We start from the raw sequence: 12,242 nt of genomic DNA, 5'->3' as shown, positions 1-12,242 counted from the left end.
CAGCCGTCCCGTGAGAGTGCAGCACCACAGCGGTGATCATAGCTCTGCAGCTATGCAGCAAGGCAAAAGATGGCAGACCCTGAGCCCACACATCTTACTGGCCACCTTGCTGCATGCCAGAGCCACGTCAGCCCCAAAGCAGCCTCCACAGAGTAGCAGCACTTCCTACAGACCCCTGCCTCTGCAACTGGGTACCTCCATGGTCATGAAAAGAGAGGAGCGTGACCCCAGCTCAGCCTCAAGACCCCTCAGCTCTGCACAGGACTGAGCCACAGCAACTCCCAGAGACAAGTTCAGCCAGGCTGTAATTGCAAGAACAGGGCAGCATGAGCAGCTGCGAGCCCGCCCGGAGAAGTCCTGGCACTCCCAGGGGACAAGTGTTCAGCAAAGGGAGTCCCTGCAGGGCTGCTGTGCTTGCCAAAGGAGTCTGGGCTGCCATCAGCATCAGCTGGTACAAATGCTGTTGATGGAGGCCACAGCTGGGTCGACAAGCCCCAGTTCCTCCTGTTCGTTGACGCAGAGCTGGTACCCGCAGCCCTTGCGCCGGGGCAGTGGCCCCAGGCGCCTGCTGTGCTTGGCACGGGGCGGCAGCAAGAAACCAACGCTGCCGGCGATGAGCAGGTGCCAGATGCTGTGGATGTAGAAGTAGTTCTCCTCTGTCTCCACAAAGGCGTAGAGCAGCACGGCGGCCGCTGCAATCAGTGCTCCCGGGCACAGGTAGAAAGCCCAGCGCTTCCAGGTGGGCGGGTAGCAGTGGCGGCGCCGGATGGTGCGAGTCGTCTGTGGTGGAGAAAGGGAAGGCTGGAAGGGGCAGCCCCAGCAGGGACGGGCATCCCCATAAGCCAGTTCATGGGGAAGGACAGCGGAGGAAGAGATGATGGCAGGGTAGTGGGACTGGGTGGCTGGGCAGGATGCTGAGCACAGCCAGGATGGGGACATAAGAGAGGAGGGTGCTGGCCTCTTCTCCCAAGTGACAGGTGACAGGACAAGAGGGAATGGGCTCAAGCTCCACCAGGGGAGGGTCAGGCTGGACATTAGGAAAAATTTTTTCACAGAAAGGGTCATTGGGCACTAGCAGAGGCTGCCCAGGGAGGTGGCTGAGTCACCTTCCCTGGAGGTGTTTAACGGACAGGTGGATGAAGTGCTGAGGGGCATGGCTTAGTGATTGATTGGAATGGTTGGACTCAATGATCCAGTGGGTCTTTTCCAACCTAGTGATTCTATGATTCTATGATAAGAGGACAGGGGCAGCACCTCCTTACCCAGGCAATGGCCATGATCCCCAAGGCGAAGAGGCTGGGCCCCAGCAGGTTCCACAGCCCGTGGCGGTCCATCTGCAGAGCCATGGACAGCAGCATAGCCCCCAGCAGGTACAGCACCTGTGGGGCAGCCAGGCACACATCAGAATGGGTCCCCTCTGTGTCTGCCCTGTCTACCCTCTCCCTGCACTTGCCTGCTTGACCACAGGCTGGAGCCGGGCCATGGCAATGACGGTGACCCAGACGGACATGAGGGAGCCCAGGAAGTCACAGAACTGCAGCACATCGTATTCCATGATGCAGAACACCACGATGCCTGGCTGGTCACAGGCATGGTAAAACTGGGGTAGAGGGGAAAGGGTGTAAGAGTCACTCTGCACAGCCCTGGCCCACGCCTGCCTCCTCAGCCACCCCTTCCCAGGCTCACAGTGGAGAAGAACATGGTGAAGATGTAGACGGCAGCTTCCAGGAGGTAGTGGCTGCGGACAGCAATGGCCACAGGAGGCACAAACATGACATTGCTGAGGCACAGCAGCAGCGTGGAGAGGAGCTGGAAGCCATAGGAGAAAGCCTCGGCGTTGTCTGTGCAGCCCCAGCCATTCCAGCCTGTGGCCAGGGAGAGCCACCGTCACCCCTGCAGCACTCGCAGGGGCTGGGGAGGGAGGGGGGATGCCCCTTTCCAGCACCCTGCAGAGAGCTGGCATGGGGCAGGTACTGGCGTGCCCAACCCCTGGCGAGGAGGGGAGGATGCTAGCAGTGGGGGGGTCCCTGGGTGCAGCAGACACCACGCGTGCCCAGGCAGCTCTCACCAGCTTTGCACTCGCAGGCGGCATACAGGTAGTTGTTGGTGCGCAGTAGCTTGCACTGGCCATAGATGCCACAGTCATTGATGCAAGGTGAGAGGTAGGCACGCAGGTACACCTCAGCCGTCACATTGCTGCAGGGCTCAAACCTGCGGTGCAGAGGAAGGGGGTCAGCCCTTGCCCTGCAACCCTCAAGCAGCTCCTGAGCCAGAGGAGCCGCACACAGACGCTTGTCACACCCAGACTTGGCAGGCGATGGCAGACCCAGACACTGGGCAAGTACAGAAAAGAGCTGGTTTCGTGCTACATATGGCAGCTCAGAGCTGGTCCCTGCAGATCTTTGTGCTGCAATTGTCTGTGCCAGGCTGGGTGAGCAGGAGGAACGTAGCCTTACTCAGACCCACTTTGCCTTTAGCAACGCACTTAGCTGGCTCCTATTTCATTCGGGTTTTGCTGTGCAAGCACCATGCCCTGCAATGCCTGCATGTGACTGTGTCTGGAGAAGACTGACTGCAACTGGCAACACAACATGAACTAGAAATGCAGCAGAGGAGTCAGAGCAGGCACAGCACCCCCATTGCCACACGCTGCCCATGCAAAGGGCTTTGGGTACACCCAGCTCCCATGCAGATCCAGCAGGAAAGGAGCACCAACAGGCCCAGCATCACAGACCAGCTGCTGCCTGTGCGCACACAGACACTCAAACATGCACAAACATATCCACAGCACCATCTGCATACATGCACAACGTGAGTTTGCATGTGTGTCTGCTGTCCCTGCACGTCCTCACACAGTCAAAGCTGCACACACATGCACGCAGAACGCACGGAGCCCTGTCTACCAGCACAAATGCAAACAGGCACACAGAGCTGTCTGCATGCACGCACTAAATGTGCGTGCAGCGCTATCCACGTGTACACACCCAATACCCAGTGCTGCCTGCAGCACAGGCACTGGATGTGCTGCACACAGCACCATCTGCACAGCGCAGAGCCCCACATGGGCTTTCACATGTACGCAGACACATGCACACAACAGCCCGTCATCTCTGCAGGGCTCTCAGGCAAATACACAGGCCCAGAGCTGAGCTGCAGACACAGGACCGGTCCCTGAACATGCTGAGCAGAGCATGGGCCCAGCAGCCTGACTAGAGCTGCTCCCTCTAACACACAGCAAAGCCCTGTCCTCACAGTGACAGCCCAGACCCCTCCTGGGCATGGGTACAGATGGGGACTGGCACGGAGACGAGCAGGCACCAACAGATGCACGGCGTTCACAAGCTGACAGGCGCCTCCTAACCGAGAGACAGAGGGAAGAGCTGCGGGGATCCACAGATGGCCAAGCAGGCACTAGATAGAGCCATCCATGCCCACGCAGGCACTCACACGGTGACACACAGCTCACATAGCCACATGCGCAGACACGAGTGGTGACAGGTAGCACAGGGGCTAGGCATGCCCACAGAACCACAACACACATGGATGCAGGCCACGGTGGGGACATCCCTTATGGGCATGCAGGGAGGGGACATGCCGGAGCCCTTACCCATGCTCCGTGGTACAGAGTGAGCGCAGGCTCAGGTACCAGCTGCCCGTCTGGGGGTAGGGTATCCGCAGGCGGCTGAGACTGGCCGTGGCATTGACGGAGAGCAGAAAGCCTGCCATGGACTCTGTGGCAGGAAGAGTTCCTGGTGAGCAGGGCAGCCCCTTTCCGTGGGCAGAGATGGGATAGGGACAGAGCGCCCTGTGCCAGATGCCTCCAGGGTCTCTGCTGTCTCCCATGCAGCCTCTCACAGAATGCATGGGGGCAACCCACGGTCACAGCAGGAGGGACACACACAACCCAGCCTACCCGTCTCACAGGTGACCGACGCATTGTCATTGGAGGTCAGTGGGACTTCATGGTTCAGACATCCGAACACTGTCACGTTCTCACCACACAGGGAGCTCTGATAGAGGAGGAGATAGCCCTAAACCAGTGCAGGGATGTCCCCCTGCTCTGGCAGCACCTAAATCAAGGCACACGCCCTAGCAGTGTCCATCACCCATGAACACCCCAAATCCGGGCCACCATCCTGCCCTTAGAGCACCCTAATCTGTTGTTCCATCACGCATGAACACCCGAAATCCAGATCACCATCCTGCCCTCAGAGCACTCTAATTTGTGCTCTGTCACCCAAGAGCTCCCAAACAATGACCTGTGACCCAAGAACACCCCAAGTCCTGTCCCCTGCCCTGCTGCAGCCCTGACATCACCCACCTCCTGGCCTGTCCCCCCACTGGCTGCCCTGTCCCATCTGAGGCTCACCACATTGAGCCGCAGCTCCAGGTTGAGGACCCCACCACTGTCCAGCACTGGTAGGAGGTTGATGACGAAGACAGCAGGGCGGTCAGGTGGTATTGACACGTTGGGCCCGAAGAAGATGTAGAAGTGGACGGAGAAGGTGTCCAGCTCATTGCGCAGTGTGGGGCGGACCGGCCAGCACTGCTCGCTGGCAGGGGAGGCAGTGGAGATGGGAACGGGGTGTTTCGTGCCATTGGGGTCAGCAGGCGGAGGGCTATCCCCTAGTGCCAGCCCACCCGTGGAGCCGAAGGAGTGGGGCATGTTCATGGAGGCGCTGGAGGGCAGGAAGGGTGGCCGGCCCAGGCTGGGTCGGGAGCAGTCTGGGGGGCAGAGACGTCAGCCTGGGCACCACAGTCCCCTCTTAGTTCCCACCTCCCCTTCCTGCCCACCACTCACCAGCCCAGCCCCAACACCTCCCAGTGTTCCCATCCCAGCAGAGCTAAGTATCACCCTCATTTAACTGGGGCCAGACCCCACAGACATCCTATATCCCCACCAGCCACCCCAGCAGAGTCAAGACCATGTCCCTCACTCATGCCTCCCCAGGCACCCTCACCTGTGAGCTGCACGGTGACCTGGAAAGAGATGGTGCCTGGCACCCCGGGGTGTTTCTCCACCAGCACATAGTACCAGTGCTGCCAGAAAGGCAGGTCCAGCGCCAGCTGGCAGGAAGCATGCTCCCGGCAGTCCAGCGCTGTGGAGTTGTGCAGGGGGGGAGCCTTGGCCCTCACGCGCAGCCACAGCGGACAGCCCTCAGCCCCACGGCACCGCAGTACCTCCACCAGCACTCGTGATGTGTAGCTGGGCACGAACACCCTGTGGGACCGCAGAGTCAGGTTCTGTCCCTCAGTGGAGAACAACAGGGCTTAGGAAAGCAAGCCAGAGGGATGGGGCACCCTAATATCCCCACCCTGGGGATGCCCCCTCCTTAAAAGACCCTCTCATACTCACTTGTAGAGGCAGGAGCGATTGTGGGGAGCCATGCTCTGCTCGGTGACAAAACCAGGGTACAGCGTGGCAATGTTCACCAGGCGCTGCACGATGAGCTGTGGCTGGAAGAGATACTGGCATTCCTCGTAGAGCCCCTGTACCAGTAGGACAGTCAGCATGAGGTAACAGTCACAGGTCAGTGTCCCCACCTGGGACATATTCCCTCACTGTTGTCAGCCCAGGACAGCTAGACACCAGCAGAGCCTGGCAGCGAGCCTTGCCACCCCACCGTCCCCGCCAAGCCCTTCACCTTGACGGATATCTTGCCCTCATCTTTGGGCAGGTGGGCAGCCAGGAACCAGTCCCCAGGCAGAGGGCTGGTGACGTTGAACACCCCCGTGGTGCGGTTGGGCAAGGTCCAGGTGAGAGTCAGTGCAAAGGAGCCAGGGACAGCCGTGTCCCTGGGAAAGTGTGTGTGCAGTGGGTTAATTACAGAGGGAGCCCCTGAGCGGAAATACCTGCAGGAGAGAGAGCAGTTAGCAGAGTGCAGGCTGGGCATCATGGCAAGGCCAGTCTGGCCTGTACATGCAAGTCTATCCTCCATGCTATTAGGAAGCTCAAAGACATCATGGGAAGCCATGTGTTAGGTGGGACTTTGCTGGAGGTTATGAACTCTTTGAGTATGAGATGCACAAAAGAGAGGAGCCTGCAACAGTCCTGGGAAGATGAATCATGAGGAGAGAACATGTGTGCACGTGTGTGCATGTATGTGCATATTTCCCTGTGAAAGTATGGATCTGTGCACCCATGTGTGCCTGCATATGAGTGCCTGCATGTACATGCATGCATGAGTGCACCTCCGTACGTGTGCATGCAGGTACATACATGCACATGTGCATGTGCAAGCAAGAAGCAGACAAACAGCATGCAGGCTCCAAGGTAATTCCAAGCAAGGGGCAGGCAGAGTCAGGCAGGAAGGTAACAAACAGGGCAGGCTGCTTACTCACACGGTGATGCTACGGTCTGGACATTGATCCCCAAATGTGCCACCCTGCTCCTTGAAAGTGATGAGGTTCCAGACAGCAATGACTGTGTCTTCAGGGATATGGAAGTGGAAGAGCTCAATGCTGGCAAAGGAGCGGAAGGGGCTGAGCTTGCGTGGTGTGCGGGTGAAGTAGTCAGTCACAAAGAGCCCATCTGCATAGGAGACCCAAAGTGCTTTCAGTGGGGTGGAGGCCTTGGGGGTGCAGAACCACTCCTAGACCTGGCCCACCTTCCTAGGCTCTCAACACGCCCCAGAATGAGCAGCCCTCAGCGGGGCAGGAGGGGCTAGGACTGTGACATTTCAGTGTGTCCCCAGGAGTGATGTCGACTGTGCCCAGCAGTGTCTCCCAGCCCTTGGCACAGTCTGTATCATGCTTGTTCAGCATTGCCTCAACCTCAGTTCCTGGAGTTGTGGGCATTCCTTCTGTGGAACCTGAGGAGCCCTGTGCCCTCTTCAGTGAAGACCTGCTCCCTTTGTTTTACCTATAGCAAAGGGGCATTCCTTACAGCTTCAGCCCTACCACAACAGGTCAGCTCTGACATGGACACAAACGCCCCCATCTTCTCTGCCTGCTGAGGAGTCTCAGCACAGAGTCCTTCATAAACCACTGAGTCCTACCCTAGAGTCACAAGCAGAAGGACTGAGTGGTGCTCTTCCTGCACAGCTCTTCCATGGTTTGCGGAGGAGGAATAGTGCACATATGTGTGCACATATGCTCATGTGGGTGCTGTCTGCGGGTATAGCAAAGTGGAGGCACACACACCCACATGCAAGGGTGTGCGTAGCTGCACACAGCCCCATGTCTGCAAGACAGATCCTGCAAGCCCAATGGCACTCACTGGGGCCACCTCTCCCTGCCCAACTGTCTGACTGATTTCCAGGGATTTTCAGGAGCCTCGTCAGCAGAGAGATCACCACTTCCTGAGCACAGTAGAGACAAGGGATACTTGGTCTCCAGACAACAGCTGTAATGTCATCCTATCACAGCCACAATTCCCCAGTTCCAGCTTGTGAGACCCATCCATTATTCCCCAGAGATGCACAAAGGATAATATGCACCTCCACACAAGCTCTCAGCAAGGGGGATGCCAGAAGAGGATGGGCTGGGAGCAGGACTGTGCACAGGAGTACTCATCCAGTGGGGAGCAGAATAGCTGAGAGGAAGGGCTGCTTTGTACAGTGTGTGCCCAGCTGAAGTACGTGCGTGTGCTTATGTGCACATGTGTTTTTGCTGCGTATGTGCAGCCCCAGCTGGCTGTACAGTGACATGCATCTGCTCCTTTGCCTGGAACAAAAGCAGCTCCCCCTCCCCTTCACTGACAGCCAACAGAAGCCAGACACAAAATACCTGTCTCAGTGCAAAAGCACACAATCCCAGCTTCCCCACCATCAACCACCAAGACACTCCACAGCTTCTTTCCCCACCTGGAGACAGTGATCTGGCTGGGGACCCCAGGGAGGAGGGGATGTTGAACACAACTCCAGAAGACAGCATGGGGGGAAGCACTCAGACCTTCCCAGACCCAGCGTGGTTCCCCATGTTTATTTGCCTGGGGCAAGGCAGGGGGAACCAGCTGCAGGCTAAGGTTCAGTCTTTAACCCAGTGGCAGCATGGCTGGAACACGTTGCTGGAGGATGGACTGGCATTTCCTATCCATAGAAGTAAGGAGGAAAGCAGGCTTTCCTCTGCCCCAGGACGGTGGTCGTAGTCGCGGGACCCCCGACGCCGGTACAACAGCCCAAGGTTGCGGCCGGCAGTCAGCACCACGGACAGCGGTCAGCACCGCGGACAGCTCCCGCGGCCGGCAATCAGCACCACGGACAGCGGTCAGCACCGCGGACAGCTCCCGCGGCTGCCCCACCGCTGCCTTCCCCCTCCAGGCGATGCCCTCCCCACACCCCGGGTTCCCCTCCTCATCTCTGTCGCCAAGCCAGTTCCTCATGCTCCACGGCATGCTCGACGTCTCACCTGCTCCTGCGGGTGTCAGCCCCACAACCCCCCCAAGCCACGCCGCGCGCACATCCCCCTCTCCGCAGGCTGTCCATTCCCACTGCCCCACTGCATGCACAAAGCATTCTGCCTTGCATCTTCCACCCATGCTTCGTTATCCCCTTTGTGTGTGCCACTGCATATGCACTGCCTGCGTCCACCTGGCTCACACACATTGTGTCCCACTGCATGGGTACCCCATTCCCCATGTCACGATTATTACCATGCCCCACAGCACGCACACCCTTGTGCCCCATTCTGCAGGCACCTGATACTCACTGCACATGCAACTCCATTCCCCGTTATGCAAACAGCCCATTACGCACGCAACTCTGTGTCCCATCGCACATGGACTTCATGTTCTATTGCACGTGCACCTCCCGCCCCACTGCACACACGCCCCACACCCAAACGGGAGCAACTCTGCGCCCTGTTGCACTCTCACCACCTCCCACTGCATGAGTATCCTGTGTCCCACAGCAGGTGGACGCTGTGCCCCACTGCACACACCCCTGTGCCCCATTCTCACCCACAGCTCGCCCCACTGCATCCGCTCTCCACATTTTGTTGCTCATGTACATCACACCCACTGCAAGCTCATCTCCCTGTCCCACAACACAAGCACCCTGCACCCCACCACACACACACCCCCTTGCCCCACAGCACGCAGACCTCCCACCCACTGCACACACACCCCATGGCATATGTGCCGCACCCTGCTGTACTTGTACCCCAATCCCCTCACACGTGCACCCCTCAACGTGCACCCCATGTGGGTGCACTACTGCGCCCTGTCCCCTATTCCTCCCTCTGCCTCACACTCTATGGCATGCACACCCACTGTGCCCCACTGCACACATATCCCATGCACCCCCTAGTCCTGCCTCTGCCCCACACACCCCCAACCCCACAGGCCCTGCTCCTCTCTCTGCTCCACATCCTGCAGCACATGCACCTCCTGCACCCCTTACCCATCCCTCTGCCCCACAACCATGGCACACGAACCCCCCACACGCCCTACTCCTCACGTTGCCCACATCCTGCAGTATATGCACCCTCTGCACTCCTTCTGCCCCCCTGCACCTCCTACTCCTCCTGCTGCCCCCCTTGCACCCCCTACTCCTCCTGCTGCCCCCCTTGCACCCCCTACTCCTTTCTCTGTTCCCCGCAACCCCTACTTCTCTTGTTGCCCCCCTTATACCCCCTATTCCTTTCTCTGTCCCCCTTTGCAACCCCTATACTCCTCCCTCTGCCCCCTTTGCACCCCTTACTCCTCCTGCTGCTCCCCCGCACCTCCTACTCTATTCTCTGCCCCCACACCCTCTACTCCTTTCTCTGCCCCCTTTACATCCCCTCCTCCTTCCTCTGTGCCCTTTACAGTCCCTCCTTCTCCCTCTGTCTCCCCCGCACACCCTACTCCTCCCTCTGCCCCCCTTGCACCCCATACTCCTTTCTCTGCCCCCTTTGCACCGCCTACTCCTTTCTCTGCCCCTCCTACACCCCCTACTCCTTTCTCCGTCCCCCACACCCCCTACTCCTTTCTCTGTCCCCTTGCACCCCCTGTACCCCCTCCTCCTCCTCCTCCCTCTGCCCCCCTACAGTCCCTGCTCCTCACGCCCCCCGCGCCCCCCCGCTCCCGGGGCCGCCCCCCAGCCCGGCACTCACCGGCGGGCAGCGGGAGGAGGAGGAGGAGCGGCAGAAGGAGCGGCGGGAGCCGCAGCGGGGGGCGCGGGGGGGTCCCGGGGGTCCCGCCGCCCCGCAGGCCCATGCCGCCGCCTGCCCAGGGGCGCGCGCCGCCCGCAGCCCCGCCGCGAGCCGCCGGCCGTGACGTCACCGCGCCGCCCCCGCGCGCCAGTGGCCCCGCCCCCCGGGGGAGGGGGGAGAGGGGAGAGGGAGGGGGGGCGGCGGGGGGAGGGGGACATGGGGGTGGGGACACGGGGATGGGGACAGGGGATGGAGACGGGGATATGGGGACGGGGACAGGGGGACAGGGACATGGGGATGAGGACAGGGTGATAGGGACATGGGGATGGGGATGGGGACAGGGGGTGGAGGACAGGGACTCGGGGATGGGGACAAGGACAGGGGGATGGGGACAGGGGATGGAGGACAGGGACACGGGGATGGGGACAGGGGGATGGAGACGGGGATATGGGGACGGGGACAGGGGGACAGGGACATGGGGATGAGGACGGGGATATGGGGATATGGGGCAGGGACACAGGGCTGGGGAAAGGGACAAGGGGCTGGGGAAGGGACACGGGACTGGGGACAAGGATATAGGCTGGGGACAAGGACACAGGACTGGAGAAAGGGACACGGGGCTCAGAAAGGGACATGGGGCTGGGGAAAGGGACACGGAACTGGGGAAAGGGACACGGAACTGGGGGCAAGGATATAGGCTGGGGACAAGGACACAGGGCTGGAGAAAGGGACACGGGGCTGGGGAAAGGGATATGGGGCTGGGGAAAGGGATATGGGACTGGGGACAAGGATATAGGCTGGGGACAAGGACACAGGGCTGGGGAAAGGGACACGGGGCTGGGGAAAGGGACATGGGGCTGGGGACAAGGATATAGGCTGTGGACGGGAACATGGGGCTGGGGTCAGGGATACAAAGCTGGGACACAGGCACATGGGGACAGGGGCACAAGGGCAGGGACAGAGATATGAGTCTTGGGGACAGGGGCAATTACTGGGGACAGGGATACAAAGCTTGGGCCAGAGGCATGGGGCTGGGGACAGAGACATGGCCTAGGGACAGGAACATGGGGCTGGGGACAAGGAGATGGGGCTATGGACAAGGATATAGGCTGGGGATTGGGATATGGCCTGGAGACGGGGGGCTGGGGACAAGGATACAGGCTGGAGACAGGAATATGGGGCTCGGGGACAGGGTCATAGGGTTGGGGACATGCATTGGGTCTGGGAACAGGGATAAGGGCTGGGGAACAAAGCCAGAAGCTGGGATCCGAGATGCAGGGCTGCAGGACAAGGGATATGGAGCCAGGATGCTGCGGGACCATTCCACAAGGGGGACATAGGACAGAGGTGCAAGGGGACATGGGGGATACACACGAGGGGACAAAGGGGTGTTGTGTGAGGAGGAGACAGGGCTGGAGGGCACCTGTAGGGGCTGTTCGGTGGGGGTCAGGTGGGATTCTGACAGTGACTGCCATCTGATTATAATAAATTATAATACTTATTTTATGGAGGAGGTGGTATCCAGGAGAAGGGGTCTGGGCACTGCCTGCGGTGATGAGGACGTCCTGACTGAAAATGATCTCATCATGCTACCTCAGACTCCCCTGACATCATCCCTGAACACACCTGACATCATCCTCAAACTCTCTTGGCACTAGATGAGAAACTCAACATGAGCCAGCAAAGTGTGCTTGCAGCCCAGAAAACCAACCACATCCTGGGCTGTATCAGAAGTGTGACCAGCAGGGTGAGGAAGGTGGTTCTACCTCTCTGCTCTGCTCTCATGAGACCCCACCTGGAGTCCTCTGTCCATCTCTGGAGTCCTCAGCACAGGAAGGACATGGATCTGTTAAAGCAAGCCCGGAGATGATCCAAGGGCTGGAGCGCCTCCCATAGGAGGACAGGCTGGGAGAGCTGGGATTGTTCAGCCTGGAGAAGAGAAGGTTCTGGGAAGACCTCATAGCAGCTTCCAGTACTGAAAGGGGCTCCAGGAAAGCTGGGGAAGGGCTCTTGATCAGGGAACGCAGGGACAGAACGAGGGGGTGTGGTTTCAAGCTGAAAAGAAAGACTGAGGTGAGATCTTAGGAAGAAATGTTTTCCTGTGAGGCTGGGAAGGCCCTGGCCCAGGTTTCCCAGAGAAGCTGTGGCTGCCCCATTCCTAGAGGTGT

The 12,242-nt window shown here is 59.5% G+C and overlaps 1 protein-coding gene across 3 annotated transcripts; it reads right to left on the bottom strand.

The window, feature by feature from the left end:
- Positions 1-280: 280 nt before the first annotated feature.
- TMEM8B (transmembrane protein 8B) lies at positions 281-6,476 on the bottom strand. Of its 3 annotated transcripts, none has more exons than XM_069880458.1 (11): positions 6,343-6,470; positions 5,357-5,490; positions 4,962-5,250; positions 4,370-4,725; positions 3,914-4,010; positions 3,608-3,731; positions 2,069-2,211; positions 1,687-1,865; positions 1,454-1,600; positions 1,263-1,379; positions 281-780 (listed from the first exon to the last, which is right to left on the bottom strand). In XM_069880458.1, exons 2-11 carry the CDS (start codon positions 5,474-5,476, stop codon positions 445-447), a joined length of 1,908 nt encoding a protein of 635 aa, XP_069736559.1. In that variant the 5' UTR covers positions 5,477-5,490; positions 6,343-6,470; the 3' UTR covers positions 281-444. The 3 variants fall into 3 exon arrangements, with proteins under 3 accessions (XP_069736559.1, XP_069736558.1, XP_069736560.1); XM_069880457.1 differs by lacking the exon at positions 6,343-6,470 and adding an exon at positions 5,646-5,785 and having other exon boundaries at positions 282-780; XM_069880459.1 differs by having other exon boundaries at positions 284-780; positions 4,962-5,221; positions 6,343-6,476.
- Positions 6,477-12,242: the final 5,766 nt, after the last annotated feature.

The sequence above is a fragment of the Phaenicophaeus curvirostris genome, chromosome Z, assembly GCF_032191515.1.
Source record: "Phaenicophaeus curvirostris isolate KB17595 chromosome Z, BPBGC_Pcur_1.0, whole genome shotgun sequence".
Taxonomy (NCBI): domain Eukaryota; kingdom Metazoa; phylum Chordata; class Aves; order Cuculiformes; family Cuculidae; genus Phaenicophaeus; species Phaenicophaeus curvirostris.
This window is presented reverse-complemented; position numbering and strand designations above follow the sequence as displayed.